Raw genomic sequence first — 17,661 nt, forward strand, 5'->3', positions numbered from 1 at the left:
ATAGCAGATAATCTCGATCACAGGATTAAGGCAGGTCATAAAGCCTTGCTCACAAGTCTGTAGATGGGCTGGGATGAACCTCCTTTGGTAATATTTTATGGTCACTGCAAACATGGCTAAGCCTGTGTCATAGGGTGGATGTTATTATAAATAACCACTCTTGCGCAGTGGTTAGCACTGTTGCCTCACACCTCTGGGACCTGGGTTCGAGTCTCCGCCTGAGTTATATGTGTGTGGAGTTTGCATGTTCCTCTGGTTTCCCCCCACAGTCCAAAGACATGCTGAGGCTAATTGGAGTTACTAAACGGTGGGAGAATGGTGCGTGAGTGTGCCCAGTGATGGGCTGGTCCCCCATCTTGGGTTGTTCCCTGCCTCGTACCCATAGGCTCCAGACTCCCCGTGACCCAGAAGGATAAGTGGTTTGGAAAATGGATGGATGAACCCTTGCCGTGTATGACACTATATGGCCGTCAATTGAACTCGTCAGTTATCGGTCCAGGTGACCTTAATTAGTCAAAGGTTCAGTCCTGATGCTTTTGTGTCGGAACATGGAGACTCTGACTGGGCTACGGCTACAGTCCCATACACAACAGGGATCAATGTCCTGCGGCTTGACAGATTATCCCATAATCATCATCAAATTTATGGTTTGTACCACATGGGACAGCCTTCGTTCACATCCCACATCGATTAATCCTGGCTGCCCAAGACCCTGTCTGCGGATCGAGGTTTTCCTTTTCCTCGGACCACCATGGCTGACCATGAGAACCTCACAAGCCTGACCCTGTCATCCATCTATGATTTGACCCTTGTCAAAGTCACTTAGATCTTCATCTCTGCCTATTTCTGTATTCAACATATCGACTAAGCGTACCGAAGGTTAGCCAACTGTCTAATATATCCCAAATCTCGATAGGCCACCTTTTCACTAGCTAGACAACATTCTTTGCTTCAAGTGGGGGTGGTCATAATGTTTTTCCTCATCAGCATCAGTGTGTATATGAAACAGATGCACAGCACAAATTATAGCGATTCAAGTTATTTAATCAATAAAAAGTATACAGTTAACATGTCAGCCTGCTGAAGCTTTTATATTCATACATGTTTTTCCCATCATTTGCCTGAGTCTTGTTTCTTCAGTGGAATAATATAGATTCCATTCTTCGCTTCCTTAATTCTCCACCATCTGCCCAGCCTGTCACACAGAGAGCTTGTTAACAGTCTCCGAAAGAAAGTAGAAAAATACAAACCATTCCTTAAATCCATTTTGTGTAGGCTGCCGTTTCCCTCCAGAGAAAAAGCTCAGGTGACACTGCCACCTACTGTCCAATCTTCCAGTAGCATACAATTGACTACAAGTGCCACATGTTTCTCAAAGAAGGGCATTATAAATGTTAAATCTCTGTGGGATGGGTGGTATTACAATGTAAAATATCAGTAAGCTATCGACCACAATGCAGCAAGAATTACTTACAGATCTACTGCTAATTTCATACAACAAATTATTATACTGTGTACAGGTTTGTCAGAGATGGATAACAGCAAATCTCTTCTCTGTCAAAATGTCTTCTGAAGTGCATATTTAAAAAATTTTTTGCATGTCTCCACCATTCAGGCCCAAATTACTGATACTCAGAGCAACTAGATGCATGGAAAAAAAAATTCATCCATCCATCCTAACATGTCATTTAATCTATTTGATAATGACAAAGAAAATCATTCACTCACTGCCACCTCTGCCTTCCCTCCATTGTAGTAACTTAATGCTGGTATTTCTCGCACACAGTAAATAGAAAGTCACATATTTACCTGTGTTCCTGCCCAACTCCAGCCACCAGGAAATTTCCAGAGTTTGAAAATTTCAGACTGTTCACGAAACCTTCCTGCCAGATGAAAGACGGCAGACTGAACATCGTGTGCAAACATTTACTCCCCCCTGTTCTGTTCTCAGCAGGGCTCTGCTGGGATCTCACACAGCCTGGCATTGTACTGCAAAGGCTTGGCATTTAGCGCATTTATGTATCTTGAGGCTCAGTGGGCAGCCCTATCACAGCACATCCGCAGGGTTGAGGCTTCGAGTCGGCAACAAACCTGCTGTGCGTGGGGAGTTTGGCTTCTTTTTCAGTCGTATAGATTACCTCCTGTATTCCACTTAGTTCAAGCGTTACCTCCTCGTCCCCATATTACATGACCTACTTATTCCTCATATATTATTAATTTATCCTGCTGCTCTGCTGTTTGTTTCCCCCATGCACCTGTCCCCTCTCTGGACAATCAAATTTGATCTCTAAATCGCCTACAGCACATGAATTTATGTTCCCAGTGATAGACTAGCATCCTGCCTAAGACAGACCCCCTAAGTTAGGTCTTATGCTCTCTGGCGAGGATCCAGGCACCTCTGTCACTGTACTGGATGATGATAAAGTGTTCTTATCACACCTTAACAGCACCTAATTGGAAGGACAACACCTGATCTATTCCATGGAGAAAGCCTCTCGTACCAGATAGCAGGGCTGATGAGTGAGTGAGTGAGTGAGTGAGAGGCCTACCACAGGGACGCTGAAGAGAGCCTGCAGGCTACGGTAGCCGTCGCCACACTGCCACAGTCGCACCTGGGAATCATGGGAACCTGCGCAATTACAGCATGGTTAGCCACCACGCTCAAGCCCACAGCGGCAGAAACTGATCTGCAGCCAGTCTGACACGTCTCCAGATCAGACAGCAACATGCATACAGTGATATCCTCATGATCCAGCAAATAAGACCATGTTTCATGTAGAAGAGTCATTCAGAAAAAATACTAAACCAATTACAGATTACTGTTCACAAATCAGTATCAGTGAGACTCAAAGGAGTCTGAATGCAGCTATTTTGTGCTGGACTGCAGCACAGCCTCACCTCGGTGAGATTAGATTTAATACCTAAATCCTCCTGTCTGACCCTAAATATCCAGGCTGCCCTCAGATGTACTGGAAACGCTTACTGGGCTGGCCTCACTTCCAGATCCAATCACTACAGATTTTATGGATTTAAAAACCATGACGGTGCAGAAATTAATAAACGAACAAGTGGAACAGCGTGCCACTCCAAGAGCAGTAGTCCGGCTCGTACCCGAGGCCACCAAATCCGTGTTGTGTAGAGCAGCCACAGCACAGATCCAATGGGGCTGCTCCAGGCCACTGTCTCCATGCACACCATGCACCTGCTTCACTGTACATAGTGGCTTTTTCTTGTTGACGCTCCATAAGGCCAAAGACCTGGGGAAGGAGGCCAGCCATCAGTCCCAGTGCAGCTGATCATCATCATGAATGAAAGGCAGGGAGCATGTGCGCATGCAGCTTACCCATCATCCCCAGCACAACCATAATTACCACCACCACCACATGCACTCAGTGATCGTGCTTACCCATCATCTGCTCCTGTTATCATATGTTCTTCATTTACGAGTTGGATGCAGTCAATGGAACCTCTAAAGCATAAAAAAGGTTTTAAATTATTATTTTAAAATGTTAACAATAATAGCACACAGACCACAGAAGAAGTGTGATTAAGCAGAAACCAGAGTACGTGGATTTCAACCTGAGGCCAGCCAATGTCCATAAATGAGCTCCCTCAACAGAGACAATGCTGAGAGGCAGTTTCCTGTAGCAGGACTAAATAACCAAGGGGATTTATTAAAACATGTTGCAGCTCAGCCTACGGTTGAGCGGTAATGGAATGCATATATGTGATAAAGATCAAGGGAAAATCCTTTCACTGTGACTGTAATTTGAAACGGTTAATCATGCACAATACAAGAGAATCAGAGATGGACACAGATTTTGCAAAAAATAAAAAAATCCCAAATCCACATAAAGACAGACTCTATAACAAAAGGACTTCATACTAATGGTTACGTGTTAAGTACCAGACCTGCACCTTTAGATTGCACAGCTGGCGAGGCCAGACCTCAGAAAGAGTCTGACTCCCAGCCTTCATCTAGCATCTTGTAACAATACATTGTGTAATAACGCAGCATTATGTAACAACGCAGCATTATGTAACAAATTGAGTGATAACATCATCAGTAAGGTTGCAATATAAAATTAATAGCCTATAAATTTGTTACATTTTGTAGAGTTATTACATAATGCAGTGTTATTATATAATGCATCTACATTAATATACAAGAAGTAAACAGCCACAGTGTTAAGGTATGTTTAGCAACAGAAGGAATGTTACTGTTTATCAGACAGCGCTTTTAGTCCAGGTGTGACGACACCAGCCCTTTGCTTCACTCTTCACATAGAAGAAGCGGCTGTAACTCTCAGACTGACACTCTCACGCACTCATGGCCGTGGAACACGAGCTGCGACTCCTCTGTGATCTTCCACACCCGGACAGTGCCATCTCGGCCCCCCGCCGTAACGCACCGCTCCCGGCTCAGGCTGTCCAAGCCCATGATCGCATCCTGGTGACCAAAACTGAAGAGGGAAACTTAGATCACTCTTTGCTGATGCAGACTCACAGCCAGTTTTTTTTATATAGTATGGGGGTCAGACAATCGAATTAGAATGGTAAACACGCTGCTTCAAGGACTTTTCTAACATGATGATACTTACAGCGTTTCTACATATGCATTTTCATCCACATTCCACACCTTGATTGCTCGGTCCTTAGATGCACTATACAAGTCATGAGTGCCCTTCCTGAAGGAGAGTCCCTGGACATAAAACACAGGCAAAAGCCATCAAACAGGCTGCTAAACTCTAGATCGCAAACAAAAGACCAGTCTGAAAGCTCACCGAAACAGCATCTCTGTGCCCTGTTAACTTCTGGAGGTGTTTACATGTCGCTCCATCCCAAATCATGATCAGCTTATTCATGTCACCAGTAGCCTGCAAAAATATTTACATATGAAATGACTGAATTGAATTCCTTGCAAAATTTCTTAATTTTTTTAATATGTACTGTATTACACTCCAACTTCCTGTGCAGATTTCAAACTTGCAGGCAAAGTATTACAAATGTGCCAGTGCATTTACTGGTTTCAGCTGCAGTTTGAAGTGTTTTTATTAGTGTCTGCCATCTTGTCTAGAGGAGTCTAACACTGAGGTAAGTGTGCAGCCTCACCAGGTATTTGCCATCGGACGATATTGCCATGCAGAGGATGTGAGCAGTATGGCCCACATGGCGATCCTCAGTCCCCTTCCTTCCTCCAGGTATGGTGTGTAATTTCTGACCACTCACTACATCCCCTGTATTAACAAAAGCACAAATTGAATAGCCAAGAATTCTAATTCTAAACAGAGGCCATTTTAACTAAGCAACAAGCACTCAAGTACAATACTCTACAAGCCTCTATAATAAAGCACCTAGGAATATTCAGGGATATTAAAGTGTCTGTAACTACATCTCCAAAATCAAGGCAGAAAAGAAAGCACTTTGCTTGACAGTCACTGACATTTGATAATTGAACAGTCCTTGGCTGCAGAGAAGATGAACTTGTCATCTGGTGAAATAACCAGGCAGGTAACCGGAAGCTTATGGCCTCTCAAAAGACGAAAGTCAGCAGGATCTGGAACCAGGTACTGCAAAACATCACAAAAAGCAATTAACGGTCTTCCCTACAAGAACATCAAAAAAACCATATACATATAAGCAAACTTCGTAGGACTTACATTTCTTGCAACGAACCGCTGAAGTTTTCCTTTCTGTTCAAGCTAAAGGAAAGGAATGACATAACTTATGTTGTGCATGAGCAATTTAAAAGTGATAGATGTTTCTCTCGTAAGGACTGCATAGTGATGGAAATTACCACTTCCTCCTGAAGTCTTCCAGCAATCACAGCTGCCTCATAAGACTTGTCTTCAGCTGCCTTGTCCTCTGAAAAATAAAATGTTTTGTTATAGGGCTGTTCGAGAACAGGTTTAGTTTAATAAATGGAAACAGACTATTTTTGTATTACTTCTGCAAAGTAACCTTTAATATGAGACTTTCCACCTGAAAGTCACGTGTTGTTGCTGTGCATAAATTGCTGTCTTAATTTTCGCGATACCACACCAAATAAACATACTGTATGGCAGAAATGCAAAGTCATTCCACATGTTTGCTCACCCTCTTCCCGTAGTTGGTCGAGGTAAAGTTTGGCCAGACGGAGCTTCTTTTCCTGAGCGGTCTCATCGAACCGTTCCTCCTCAACGTCTTTTTTCCTACTGACTTGTGGACTAAAAAAAACAATAAAATTAACACGCGATAAAGACTACATTTAAGAAAAAAATGCCTTCTTTGATAAAGGAAGAAAGCTGTTTGGTATCAGCTTACCTTTCTGTTTCCGAATCACTTGAGATTTCTTCGTTCAGCCTTCTGGATTTAACTTTCCTCAGGGTTCCTTTAATTTTAGCATCGCCATCACCCTGAAAGCACCAGCACTGTGAACTTCGGCTGACAATTAGTTAAAAATCTAAAGATGTTCCTGTCAAACTTCATATCTAAACGTGGTTCGACATGCGGCGAAAAGCTACATGAAAAACACGACATTCACCAAAGCAACATGCAACGTTGAACATTCGAACCCACCTTTCTTTTCCTGCCAGACTCTTCATCTGTTCGAGAAACTTTGGTGTTACCTTTTTTTTTAATAAAGAAAGACGACATACTGTATTATACCACTTCAAATAATATTTAGATATCTCGGTTTAGTATTCCTACCGAATTCTCATTACACTAACTGAATCAGGATGTGCTTCTCTCATAAGCAACCGTTCCCACGTGCGAAGTTCTATCCACGCCCACACGGGATAAATGATTCTAATACGCTGTAAAAATGTATGCGTAGGCACTGGAAGCCCACCTTCTTAACGAATGGAATATTTCTATTGAACGCTCAGCCGGAAACTATAATTGTTGGAATATGATTGGGTGAGACGACTCTAAACCGGAAGTGTGTGTTTCAAGAGTTAAAACGGAGAAACATACGGCGGAAATTTAAGTTCCACAGAGAATGACTTAATTACACTTCCATCCATTTTGCATAACTACTTTATTATTTTTGTTATCGTTGTTATTATTATGGTGTATTATAATACATAAACTAGTATGTCTTGCTAAATGCTCAGTTAATTAATTATCATAAAAAACACGAAAAGTGTAAGATAACTAATAAGACAACAACAGCTAATCGAAGTTAAATGCTGGAGTAGGCTGGGGCATCAAATCTTCAAATAACAGTTATACTCTCCTCCATGTGCAATTTTACTGTGTATTTGTTTATTTTATTTGCTACAGTGTAAATGCCTACCTATAAAATATATCGTCTGTATCAATAAACTGTGTCAGTTATGTTGCGTAAGAACTGAACTGCGAACGGGACAAGCGGTTATGATAGATGGGGCGGGGGGATAAATGAATGAATAAAAAACGCAGGCAGAGATTCTGTGTATACAGTGTATTTCAGACTCCCACGCAAGGAATCTTACGGCAAATCTATATTATTCCATTATAAAGCCCAAATTGGTTACATTAAAAGCGTTGGGGTAGTTTACACACCCTACACGCTATTTACAATTATAAAACTGTTACGTACTTGTAAATGTGTGTGCAGACTCGTCTCGAATTAAAAATCTCACTCCGGCCAGCTGACCAAAGCTAGCAACCCTGAATGTGGCGGCATTTACAGTTTGTGGTTTGCTTAGTTAGTTGTGAATTAACTTAAGGACGTCCCACTAACCGAAATGGAAACAGACGCTTATCCCCAATCAAAGTAAATGGTACTGGGACATGAAATACATTGTGGTGCATGCGCGAAAATGCTGCACATGCGCGCTGCAAACGGGGTAGGGACAGTGACAGCGATGACAACACACACATGATTTCAACTTAGTAATTGCGCACTGCTACAGTGGCAGTTTTCTGAAGTCATTGATTCTACGGACTTAAGGTAATTAAATGCATTATCAATCTCTTCTCAAGAATATTACCTTTGATTTGTTGCTTGTATGTCTTTTTTACCGTCGGGTTTTTTTTTTCAATTATTATTATTAGCCAATCCCATTATTAGCCAGTTTCATCTAGCTGTCATTTCAATCAGGAAGAATAAAGCGAAATATAAACATAGGTTTCACTGCGTTTATTTTGAAGCTGTTGTACCAATAGCCTTTTACCAATCCGTTTGAATGGTGTATTACACCAGGGATATCGTTGTATGTAAGGTTTCTAGAAGACTGGAAGTTTTGACGTAAGACGGAAGGAGAGCAGATCTACTGTAGTCATTGGCTTCCGTATACTACAACGTCTTGTATTGTTTGTGGCGTCATATCTGCACTGTAAATAATTGATATTGGAAACTACAAAAAAATATATAATGGGTACAGTAGTCGCTATAGAATATAACAGTCTCCAATGATAAATTAAGTTTATACAGTATTAAATTAAGTAAAAGATTCCATAAGTTTCTAAAGAACACAGACATCATCTGATTCTGGGATTTTAATCTGATTACAAGATCACTATAACCTTTGTTAGAATCAGTGTTAATTTCGTTAACGAAAAAATTTCGTCATAATTATCGTCAACGACCTTTAATATTTCCAGACTAAAGCGAGAGGATAACTAAATAAAAATCATTTCGCGAGGCCTAAGACTATGACAAAGTGTATTGACACTTTCGTCAACAAATAAAAACGAGACGAATATGTTTGCCAGAGACGGGCAAGAGAGCAGGCCTAGTGGCATTATAGCCTATGCACTTTTTCTCTGAAGTGATTTTATTTTTGCACTAATGGCACTACTGATTTTACAGTACTCAGTTTCCGGATAAATAAACATATGTTTGCGTTTCAAATAAGAATGAAATCTATGTATTTGTGTACTGCACAGTCAGACCTTAACACCATTCCTTAACATTGGTTTCATTTCATCTTGGTGAGCATAATGACTTTAAGAAATCGAAGGGAAACTTTAAACATTACACTTTGCACTTTTAATTTTAGTCGACTAAATCAACTGTAGTTTTAGTCGACTGTAATCTTATGATATTTACTCAACTAAAACTAGACAAGCTAAAATAATTTAGATGACTAAATTATGACTAAAAGTAAGTTACATTTTAGTCAAAAGACTAAAACTAAATAAAAATTTGCTGTCAAAATTAACACTGGTTGGAATTATTTTATAATGAACCTTTTTTAAAGCAACATTTTAGAAATAAGGCTGGTGGATATATATTAACAATAATAGATATTGTGTGTAGTTTCACAAGGAGAAGAACTCCAAAATGGCTCCAAAGAGAAAGGCAGCTTCAGCCACAAAAGCTGGTGGAAAGAAGGTGAAGGGGGAGTCCAGCGCACCAAAGGATGCTTTTAGGACGGCCAAAGAGGCCTTAATGGCAGCAGCACCGCAGGAGAAGAGCCAGAGAAAGGCTGACATGCATTTTGAACGTGAGCACATGTCTGCCCAGGTTAGTCCACTGGTCCACAATATTCCTGCAAAAATCAATCATTTCATCAATCAGTAAATCAAATAATCAATCATTGCTTTTTATCACTCTAAGAAACTGATGTGTCTATCTGTTTACTGCTTTTTAGCTACATGTTTGTAGCTTTTGAGGAATATGTGTGTATATGGCATATTGCATTTTATTGGAGTTTTTACTCACAGTGTCATTTCTCCATATTTATGTTAGTGAATGTCATGTTACAGTTTGTGTCTCACCACCATCGTGTGGTTGTAGGTTTGAATTCATCCCCAGGCCTTTGAATTGAGTTTGAGTCCTTTTATAACACAGCCCACTCTCCAAACAATAATAATCCAGAATGTGGTTTAATTCCAAAACCCATGTTGATTAATGACAAACAAATTATTAAAGGATAGTCCAGAAACATAAGGCAATTTATTGGAAGCTCAGCCTAGCTGCACTTATGCCTACTCAACTCTTTGAAAGCACGCATGTTTGTAATGTGCTATTTGCCTCACAAGTCCATTGCTCTGGGAAAAAACTTTCGCTAAATAAAAGTAAATACACGGGAGGGGGCCTCGCAAACGTTTTGCCCAGGGGCCCACACAACCCATAATCCGTCCCTGATCTAAATAAATATATGTAAGTGATGTTAATATGTGCTTTGATTTGTCCAAATGAATCCACCACACATTGTTTTAGTGTGTCTGAATAAATTATGGATAATAGTTTAAGCTGTGTGTTATCTGATGATGTGATGACTTTCATAATCATCATCGTAATACTAACGCTGGTGGCTCACAGGGAACATTGTTGCGGGTTCACATTCCTTACCTGTGCGGTATTCGATATGTGTCCATTGCTTACAGACATACGATCTGGCACACCTATCTCAGTTTCTTGTAACATAAGTTTGATGATAAATTTAAATATCTTTCATTTATATCATCGACACCCAACTTCACATTGACTAAAAGCAGTCAAAAAGCATGTACAGTATTATGAATCACTGTCTCGTTTTGTTACATATGCTGTTCAGAGACTTTTTGTTTGTATTAGTTAATTAGTTAAAAAAATGGGTGGGTAGATGGAATGATGGCAATAGAGTGACAAACAGAAGTCACGCTGTATTGCATTTGATTTTTGTGGGTTAGGTTTAATATTTTTCTCCACCCACCAGGTTTATGAAGACTATGACTGCATGCTCAATCAAACCAACATTGGCCAGAACAACAACAAATTTTATGTTATTCAAGTTTTGCAAACGGGAAATAGAGAATTCTATTGTTGGACAAGGTGGGGCAGAGTGGTAAGTCCACTCAACATTCATCCACTTCAGCTCATTTTAAATGTGACACCCTGGGAGTGCATTGTGTTTGGAGGCTATCGCGTTTGTAAACCTGTAAGACTGAGCACTGATTCTGATCAGTGGCTTGAGATTTCTCTTCGTGTCCCTTTAGGGAGAGGTCGGCGCCTCCTTAGCTTTCGGTGGTTTCTCCAGTCCTGAAAAAGCAATTGAAATGTTTGAGAAGAAGTTTAAAGACAAGACAAAAAACAAGTGGGGTGATAGGGCAACGTTTGTCTCTCACCCAGGGAAATACACACTTATTGAAGTGGATGGAGACCAGGATGCGGAGGTGAAGGTGAGAAATCTCTCATGTACAGTGTAACTGTAGAAATATTGTTGTAGTTACTCTCGTGTGAATTTTACCCAAATGTGATGTAATGCTGCCTTTGGATCATCACCAGATGTCATCAAGCATGTACAAACAGTGTTACCTGTGTTACAGTGCCCTACAAATTTCAAGCTGATGGGTGAAGTAGTTAATTGTCAGACCACAGCACACGACAACATAATGTGTCCTCTGCATTTAACCTATATGTGATATAGCAAAGGGCAAATAATTCAGCGCCCGGGGAGCAGTGCATGGGGATGGTACCTTGCCAGTCTGGGATTCAAACCAGCAACCTTCCAATTACAAAAGCACTTCCCTAACCATTAAGCCACCACTGCCCGCTGGGGGGTGCATGTATCCAGAACTCATCTCTGTAATTAGCCCCATAACTCTTAACAAATACACCATATTTATTTTTGAGTGTCTTTGATGTCTATACAGTCAGGTCCATAAATATTGGGACATCGACACAATTCTAATCTTTTTGGCTCTATACACCACCACAATGGATTGTTTGGTCCCTTAAAAAGTGGGTGGCAGATATACAAACTGCTGTAATTCCTACACCGTTCACCTGATTTGTATGTAAATACCTTCAAATTAAAGCTGAAAGTCTGCAGTTAAAGCACAACTTATTCATTCCATTTCAAATCCATTGAGGTGGTGTATAGAGCCAAAAAGATTATAATTGTGTCGATGTCCCAATATTTATGGACCTGACTGTAGCTGAAAACATGTACTGCAGGTTTAAAATAGTAATAAAATAGGGAATAGTAATATTGATGATTTAGAGGTTTTTCATTTTAACAGTTTCCCATGAACCTTTAGAGTGCATATCTATATTATTACCAAATGTTATGAAGTTCTCCAGCACTGCCTATAATATACAATGCAGGGAAGGAAAAAATAAATATATCAGTTCAAGACACAGGACTGTCTTTCTGTCGTGTCCTTGCAGATTAAATATCCAAAAAAGGGAAGTATGATTAGCTAGATAAGTGGGTTTCAGTGGAACTCCCCTTTATAGTGACTTACACATGTAGGCCTTCCTGTCACACCTGTACAAAAAACACATGGTGCAGCATTGTGTAGTGATGCTGTCCATGTACCTCTTGTAGATGGACGTGGTGGATGAGGCCGGTGGAAGGGTCAAGAAGAACATTCTACCATGTACCTTGGACAAGTCCACGCAGAGACTCATTGAGCTGATCTTCAGCAATGACATGTTCACAGAAGCTATGGAGTGCATGAACCTAGGTGTGTATGTCTACTTATTACTTCATTCATTCGATGGAATCTAAGCTTGAGATGGACATCTTCCCGTTCATACTGTATGTGTTGAGTCTGTGCCACTCATTTTATTGAGCTGTAAATAATCAGAATGTGATATACAGTAATATACAGAAGTCTTCTGCAGCAAAAGAAAATGATATTTTAATGATCTTCATGTTGGTGTAAAACTATGCTGTTATGCCTCTCAGAGTGTGTTAGCTTAGCCTTTTCAAAACTTCTGCTAAAATCACCCCAGTATTTTCAGCGACCATGCATTACACCAAGGAATCTTTGACTTGACCCCTAGCATACCTCATGTACCTAATCAATATCTCATTGACTTTTTTAACTAGTTAAATTAATGAATTAAGTGAGTTGGCAGTGAAATTTAATAAATAAATGCCCCTGAGGAGAGATTTGGGAACTGAAGCGGTGTTCATCTCGCCCTCCAACTAGATATCATTTACCTTTTGGAGAACAGAAGAAACTCTTATTAGTTTTTATAAAGTCAGGTCAGATTGGGGATTACACTACTTTTTTTCATTTTTTTTTCTGAACAAAAGTACACTTACTATAGTAAGTATACCCAGATAAATAGCTTTAAACATTTCTTCTGATTGTCTAAAATTTTTGCGCAGTATTGTACATTCAGATGTTTTCCCCCAAACTTTGTGCCCTGCGATAGATTGGCATCCGATTCCGGCTGTACCTCTGTCTTGAGTCCTCTAATGCCAGATGAGGCTCCATGCCCCTGAGACTCTGTAATGAACAGCCCAAATTCATATGCATAGATGAACATTATCAATTCTAGTGCCCTAATAAAAGACAATAAAAGTAAAGAAGTTCACTTGATCCCACACAACACAAATAAATAAGGAACATTTTTCAGAACCAGGTCATTATATGGTACAAAATACAAACTTTATAAGCAAACAATACAATTTCCTCTTGATGCTTCTGTACACATGGCAAATCAAATTCAGGAGTGGTTTCATTAATACAAGGATGAAATCAGATGTTTTCTATGATCTGCCCATTTACCAGATCCAAACTTCTTTGAACTTAGTGTGAAGTATATTTCCATCTTCAATCCTCATAGTTCTAGAGGCTTGTATACTGTATAGAAGTGTATAGAAGAATGTATAGAAGAAAGATGCATTACACACAATTTAGGACATGTATGGCCTTACTCTGAGAAGGACTGATGCTGCTCTGACGACACAGGGTGGCGCTGATCTACATAATATTTTTTTATATTAATGTGCTTTCTGTTCCCGCTATTTTATCCATCCCATATCTGGTATTATTGAAGCACAGGAGTCACAGGGGTGCGAGTAAATACTAGTAATTCTGTGATACCGAAGTGTGACCGTCGGTCCATCCGTCCATCCATCCATCCATCCATCCATCCTTCTATCCATTTTCTATGACAGTGGGTCTAGATATTATCCTGGAAGCTTTGGGCACAAGACAGGGAATAATCCAGGGCAGGGTGCCATCGCTAGGCACACACACACTTAGTTTTTTTCTGGGCTTGATCTCCACAGTCTTGATCTTGAATTAGACTTGATATACCTTGTTTCATCCCCATCACTAGTAATAATCAAATGGAATTTGTGTGCTGTGTAATATTTTGTTTTCTGTCCTTGAAATTTTAACAGAGCTGGCAAAAATATAAGTTCTGAATTCATAGTATATCGTATACTCTGTTTTGTCGTGTTTGTGAATTAACAAGGGCATTGATAAAGCACGCTGATCGGCCCTGGTTCACAGACATAAAGAAGATGCCTCTTGGGAAGCTGAGCAAAGCACAGATTGCCAAAGGGTTTGAGGTTCTGGAAGAGCTGGAAGAGGCCTTGAAGAAAAAGAGCAGGAAGACTGTCATGGAAGAGCTGTCCTCAAAGTTCTATACAATCATCCCACACAACTTTGGCCGACAGAAGCCTCCTGCCATCGATACCTCTGACGTTTTGGAGAAGAAGAAAGAAATGCTGTTGGTGAGATAGAACGTTAGCATTGTTGGGTGGATGTATTATTCAGTGTGCCTGCAGTCATTCTTAGGACTGCTTCTACAGTTTCAATATCTATCACGTCACTATTTCAGAAAACAGACATTTTATCCCTTATTTTACATCCTGTAGGTTTTGGCAGATATTGAAATTGCTCAGGGTCTCAAGGCTGAGACTGAGAAAGCCAAAGAAGAGGCAGTAGAGGATGTCCCTCACCCAGCTGACCAGAATTATTTGTCACTCAACTGCAACCTCAGTCTACTGGGAAAAGATAGCAATGAATATAAGGTACCAAAATGCATTATTTTATTTCTTTTAAATGACTTTCAAACTGTACAGTGTTTTTCTTTCACTGTTGATTTCTACTATTGTTGTCTCACACTATTGTATATCAGTAATTGAATCTTCTTGCACTTTGGGACAATTGTATTGGGAAGAGTCAGCACCTCCTCAGAAGATGCCATCTTGGGCAGCTGTCCTTGCCAGGATCTGTCACCGATCGGGAAGGACTTTGTATAAAAATTAATAGACATGTACTATTCTTTTCAGATGATTGAAAAGTACTTGACGTCAACAGGCGAATCAAACCAATTACAACTGATTGATGTCTGGAAAGTAGACAGAGACAAGGAGGTAATGAAAAAGATTATTATTACTGAATGCGGCATTTTGTGGAAATGAGCCTTAGGAGGTACAGAATGTCTGTATTATGCTTGATATGAGTATAAGACCAGAGATTCTGTCTTTATTGATGTCATGCAATGTGCTGCCTTATTGAGGCGGAGCGCTTCCAAGAACACGATGCGCTGGGGAACCGGCGCCTCCTATGGCACGGCACCAACGTGGCCGTGGTGGCAGCCATCCTGAAAAGCGGCCTGCGGATTATGCCCCAGTCCGGGGGGCGCGTCGGCAGGGGGCTCTACTTTGCATCGGAGAACAGAAAGTCTGCGTGCTACGGTGAGCAGAGTAAGCTGCTGTGCGTTTTCCATTTTTTGAAGTGTTTAAGTAACTGACAGCTGTGGTGTTTCTGCCCAAGTGCGACCTTCCAGAGGCACTGGAGTGATGTTCCTTAATGAGGTGTGCCTGGGGAGGGAGCACACCATCCAGCAAGATAACCCCAGTCTCACATGCCCCCCCGCTAGATATGACAGCGTGGTGGCTCGTGGAAGAATGGAGCCAGGTATGTGGTCCAGGATGGCTCTGGCAGTGTGCAAGGCTGAAAATGAAGCTTGCATGCCCAATTGGTCATATAGCCATTGAGATGAAGTTGATGTACAAAAAAGTGTTGGCGTGTACAAAAAAGTGATCGCAAGTAAAAAAAAATGCATTTCAGATCACTTTTTCTAACTGCACTAGCTCAGTTGGCTTGCAGTGAAAGCTCTACTCTCTTTACTGAAGACATTGTCAGATTATCATTGATCCTGAGGTATTATAATTACATCACATATTATTGGCACATGCATCCAAATTCTGGTTCTCACAGAGGACATTTTCCAAATCTAGGTTACTCTAATATAGTTGCACTTGTGCTGATCTGAAGTTCAACTGAAGTTGTTTATATTCAGATCCTGAAAACACAGTCAGATGGGTATTTTTCATTCCATTTTAATTTATATAAGAACAAATTAGCATAAGACATGTGACCCATTTTACAAATAAATGAGTAATCTGTTCATGAACTTCATGAAGATTCTTCTACATTCCAGATGCCTCCAAGGACATCTGTATCACCCTTGATGGCAAGAGTGTGACGGTTCCTCAGGGTGCACCTCGGGACCAGCCAGAGTTTAAAAAGAGTTCCTTTCACAACAGCGAATATCTCATTTATAAGGAAAGTCAGTGCCGAATTAGATACCTTCTCGAGCTCAAATTCCCGTATTAGGCACAACAAGCAAGATTTGTCAAGAGAACCTTTTAGATGCTTGTAATCATATTCAAATGATTTTTTTCCTGTTCTTTAACACTTGATTTTCTCCATCCTAATCCTGTTTTGGTTTTTTGGTCACCAGTTCCTATTGTGTCACCAGTTCCTGTTTCCTAAATTGACCTATTTATTTGTCCCCATTTCAGTGAAGGATTCTTATTTAGGTACTTAACTGTATTTAACAGTGGAACCTCTCGATATATTAACCTGCACCCATAAAGCTACACACCAAATCGACAGACCTTAAACTAGATGGTGCCTCTGCCTCTGCTCAGCATTTAGTCTGCTTCTACAAAATTGCACTACAGGGCTTATCTTAGGAAGCATTCTGGATTTCCACATAGGCAGCACAGCATATCTTCATACATATATACATACAACATCACCTCTGTCAATTCTTTTATTTCAAATATTCCCTTTAGTTTTACCACATGACTGCAGCAAGCCTTAGTCTCATGTATATAACATCTAAGATCCTTTAGCTTGGACCATGGTTTGAGGCCTTGTGATTTATGAGAGTTGGACTGGATAAACAGTTGAAGATGGATGGATGGATGGATGGATGGATGGACATTATATGTCACAGAAGACATTACTTTAGTCTTCTGATGGTTACCATCTTCAAGTTCACTATATGACCCTCCACTTTTTTATAATCAACTGATTATATGCTGTGAATTGATTGGCTTGAGGTGACTCTGGTTCTTATAAGGCAATGTGCTAAGAACCCCTTTGATCTCAATAAATGAATCAGAATCAAACTGAATGAGAATACTTTTATTATCCTGATGGATTTTTTTGTTAGACTGCTCATTATACAATCACGCAACACAAAAAGAGACAGTACACAGAACCACATGCAACAATCTTTGTATAAAAATAGACATGACATCTAGAGATGATAAAGAACTAGGTTGGTGATTATTATAGTATGTATGGTAAATATTGAACTTGAAGGATAATAAATAGATATTGATAAATATGAAGGTACTACTGTAGATATTATTGCATGTCCTGGTTGATTGATGTAACAATTGTGTCCGCTGGAAGGATTGATTTCTACAGGCGTTCTGTAGTGCTTTTTATGTTGATCAGACTGCAGCTGAAAGTGCTCTTCTGTCAAACCACAACACTATGAAGCAGGTGACGAAATTGTCCATAATCGAGTCTGGACAGCATCCTCCTCTTCACCAAGTATCAGTAGCCCTTCTTATCATTTGTTGAGTCTGTTGGCATCTGCCACCTTCACCCTGCTGCCCCGTGACACTATGGTGCAGAAAAAGGTGCTGGCCACCATTGACTCGTAGAAAATCTGCAGCATTGTGTTGCAGAGTCTGATGAACTTGA

At 40.3% G+C, this 17,661-nt stretch overlaps 2 protein-coding genes across 3 annotated transcripts; one reads left to right on the forward strand and one right to left on the reverse strand.

Annotated features, from left to right (window-relative positions):
* Positions 1 to 1,023: 1,023 nt before the first annotated feature.
* rrp9 (ribosomal RNA processing 9, U3 small nucleolar RNA binding protein) lies at positions 1,024 to 6,815 on the reverse strand. 2 transcript variants are annotated; one of them, XR_007399455.1, is made up of 15 exons: positions 6,559 to 6,815; positions 6,304 to 6,395; positions 6,097 to 6,206; positions 5,798 to 5,865; positions 5,661 to 5,702; positions 5,444 to 5,570; positions 5,113 to 5,237; positions 4,785 to 4,877; positions 4,602 to 4,702; positions 4,329 to 4,463; positions 3,407 to 3,469; positions 3,112 to 3,257; positions 2,550 to 2,629; positions 1,810 to 1,879; positions 1,024 to 1,195 (listed from the first exon to the last, which is right to left on the reverse strand). XR_007399455.1 is itself a non-coding variant. In XM_049023869.1 (15 exons), the coding sequence occupies exons 1-15, from the start codon at positions 6,634 to 6,636 to the stop codon at positions 1,114 to 1,116; spliced, it is 1,416 nt and encodes a 471-aa protein (XP_048879826.1). In that variant the 5' UTR covers positions 6,637 to 6,815; the 3' UTR covers positions 1,024 to 1,113. The 2 variants fall into 2 exon arrangements, 1 of the variants encoding a protein (XP_048879826.1); XM_049023869.1 differs by having other exon boundaries at positions 1,810 to 1,883.
* A 990-nt stretch (positions 6,816 to 7,805) lies between these two features.
* On the forward strand, positions 7,806 to 17,075 carry parp3 (poly (ADP-ribose) polymerase family, member 3). Its single transcript, XM_049023317.1, has 11 exons — positions 7,806 to 7,918; positions 9,230 to 9,436; positions 10,614 to 10,742; positions 10,894 to 11,076; positions 12,228 to 12,366; positions 14,155 to 14,378; positions 14,523 to 14,678; positions 14,940 to 15,023; positions 15,170 to 15,347; positions 15,427 to 15,570; positions 16,097 to 17,075. The coding sequence occupies exons 2-11, from the start codon at positions 9,254 to 9,256 to the stop codon at positions 16,270 to 16,272; spliced, it is 1,596 nt and encodes a 531-aa protein (XP_048879274.1). The 5' UTR covers positions 7,806 to 7,918; positions 9,230 to 9,253; the 3' UTR covers positions 16,273 to 17,075.
* Positions 17,076 to 17,661: the final 586 nt, after the last annotated feature.

Source organism: Brienomyrus brachyistius, chromosome 8, assembly GCF_023856365.1.
Source record: "Brienomyrus brachyistius isolate T26 chromosome 8, BBRACH_0.4, whole genome shotgun sequence".
NCBI lineage: Eukaryota > Metazoa > Chordata > Actinopteri > Osteoglossiformes > Mormyridae > Brienomyrus > Brienomyrus brachyistius.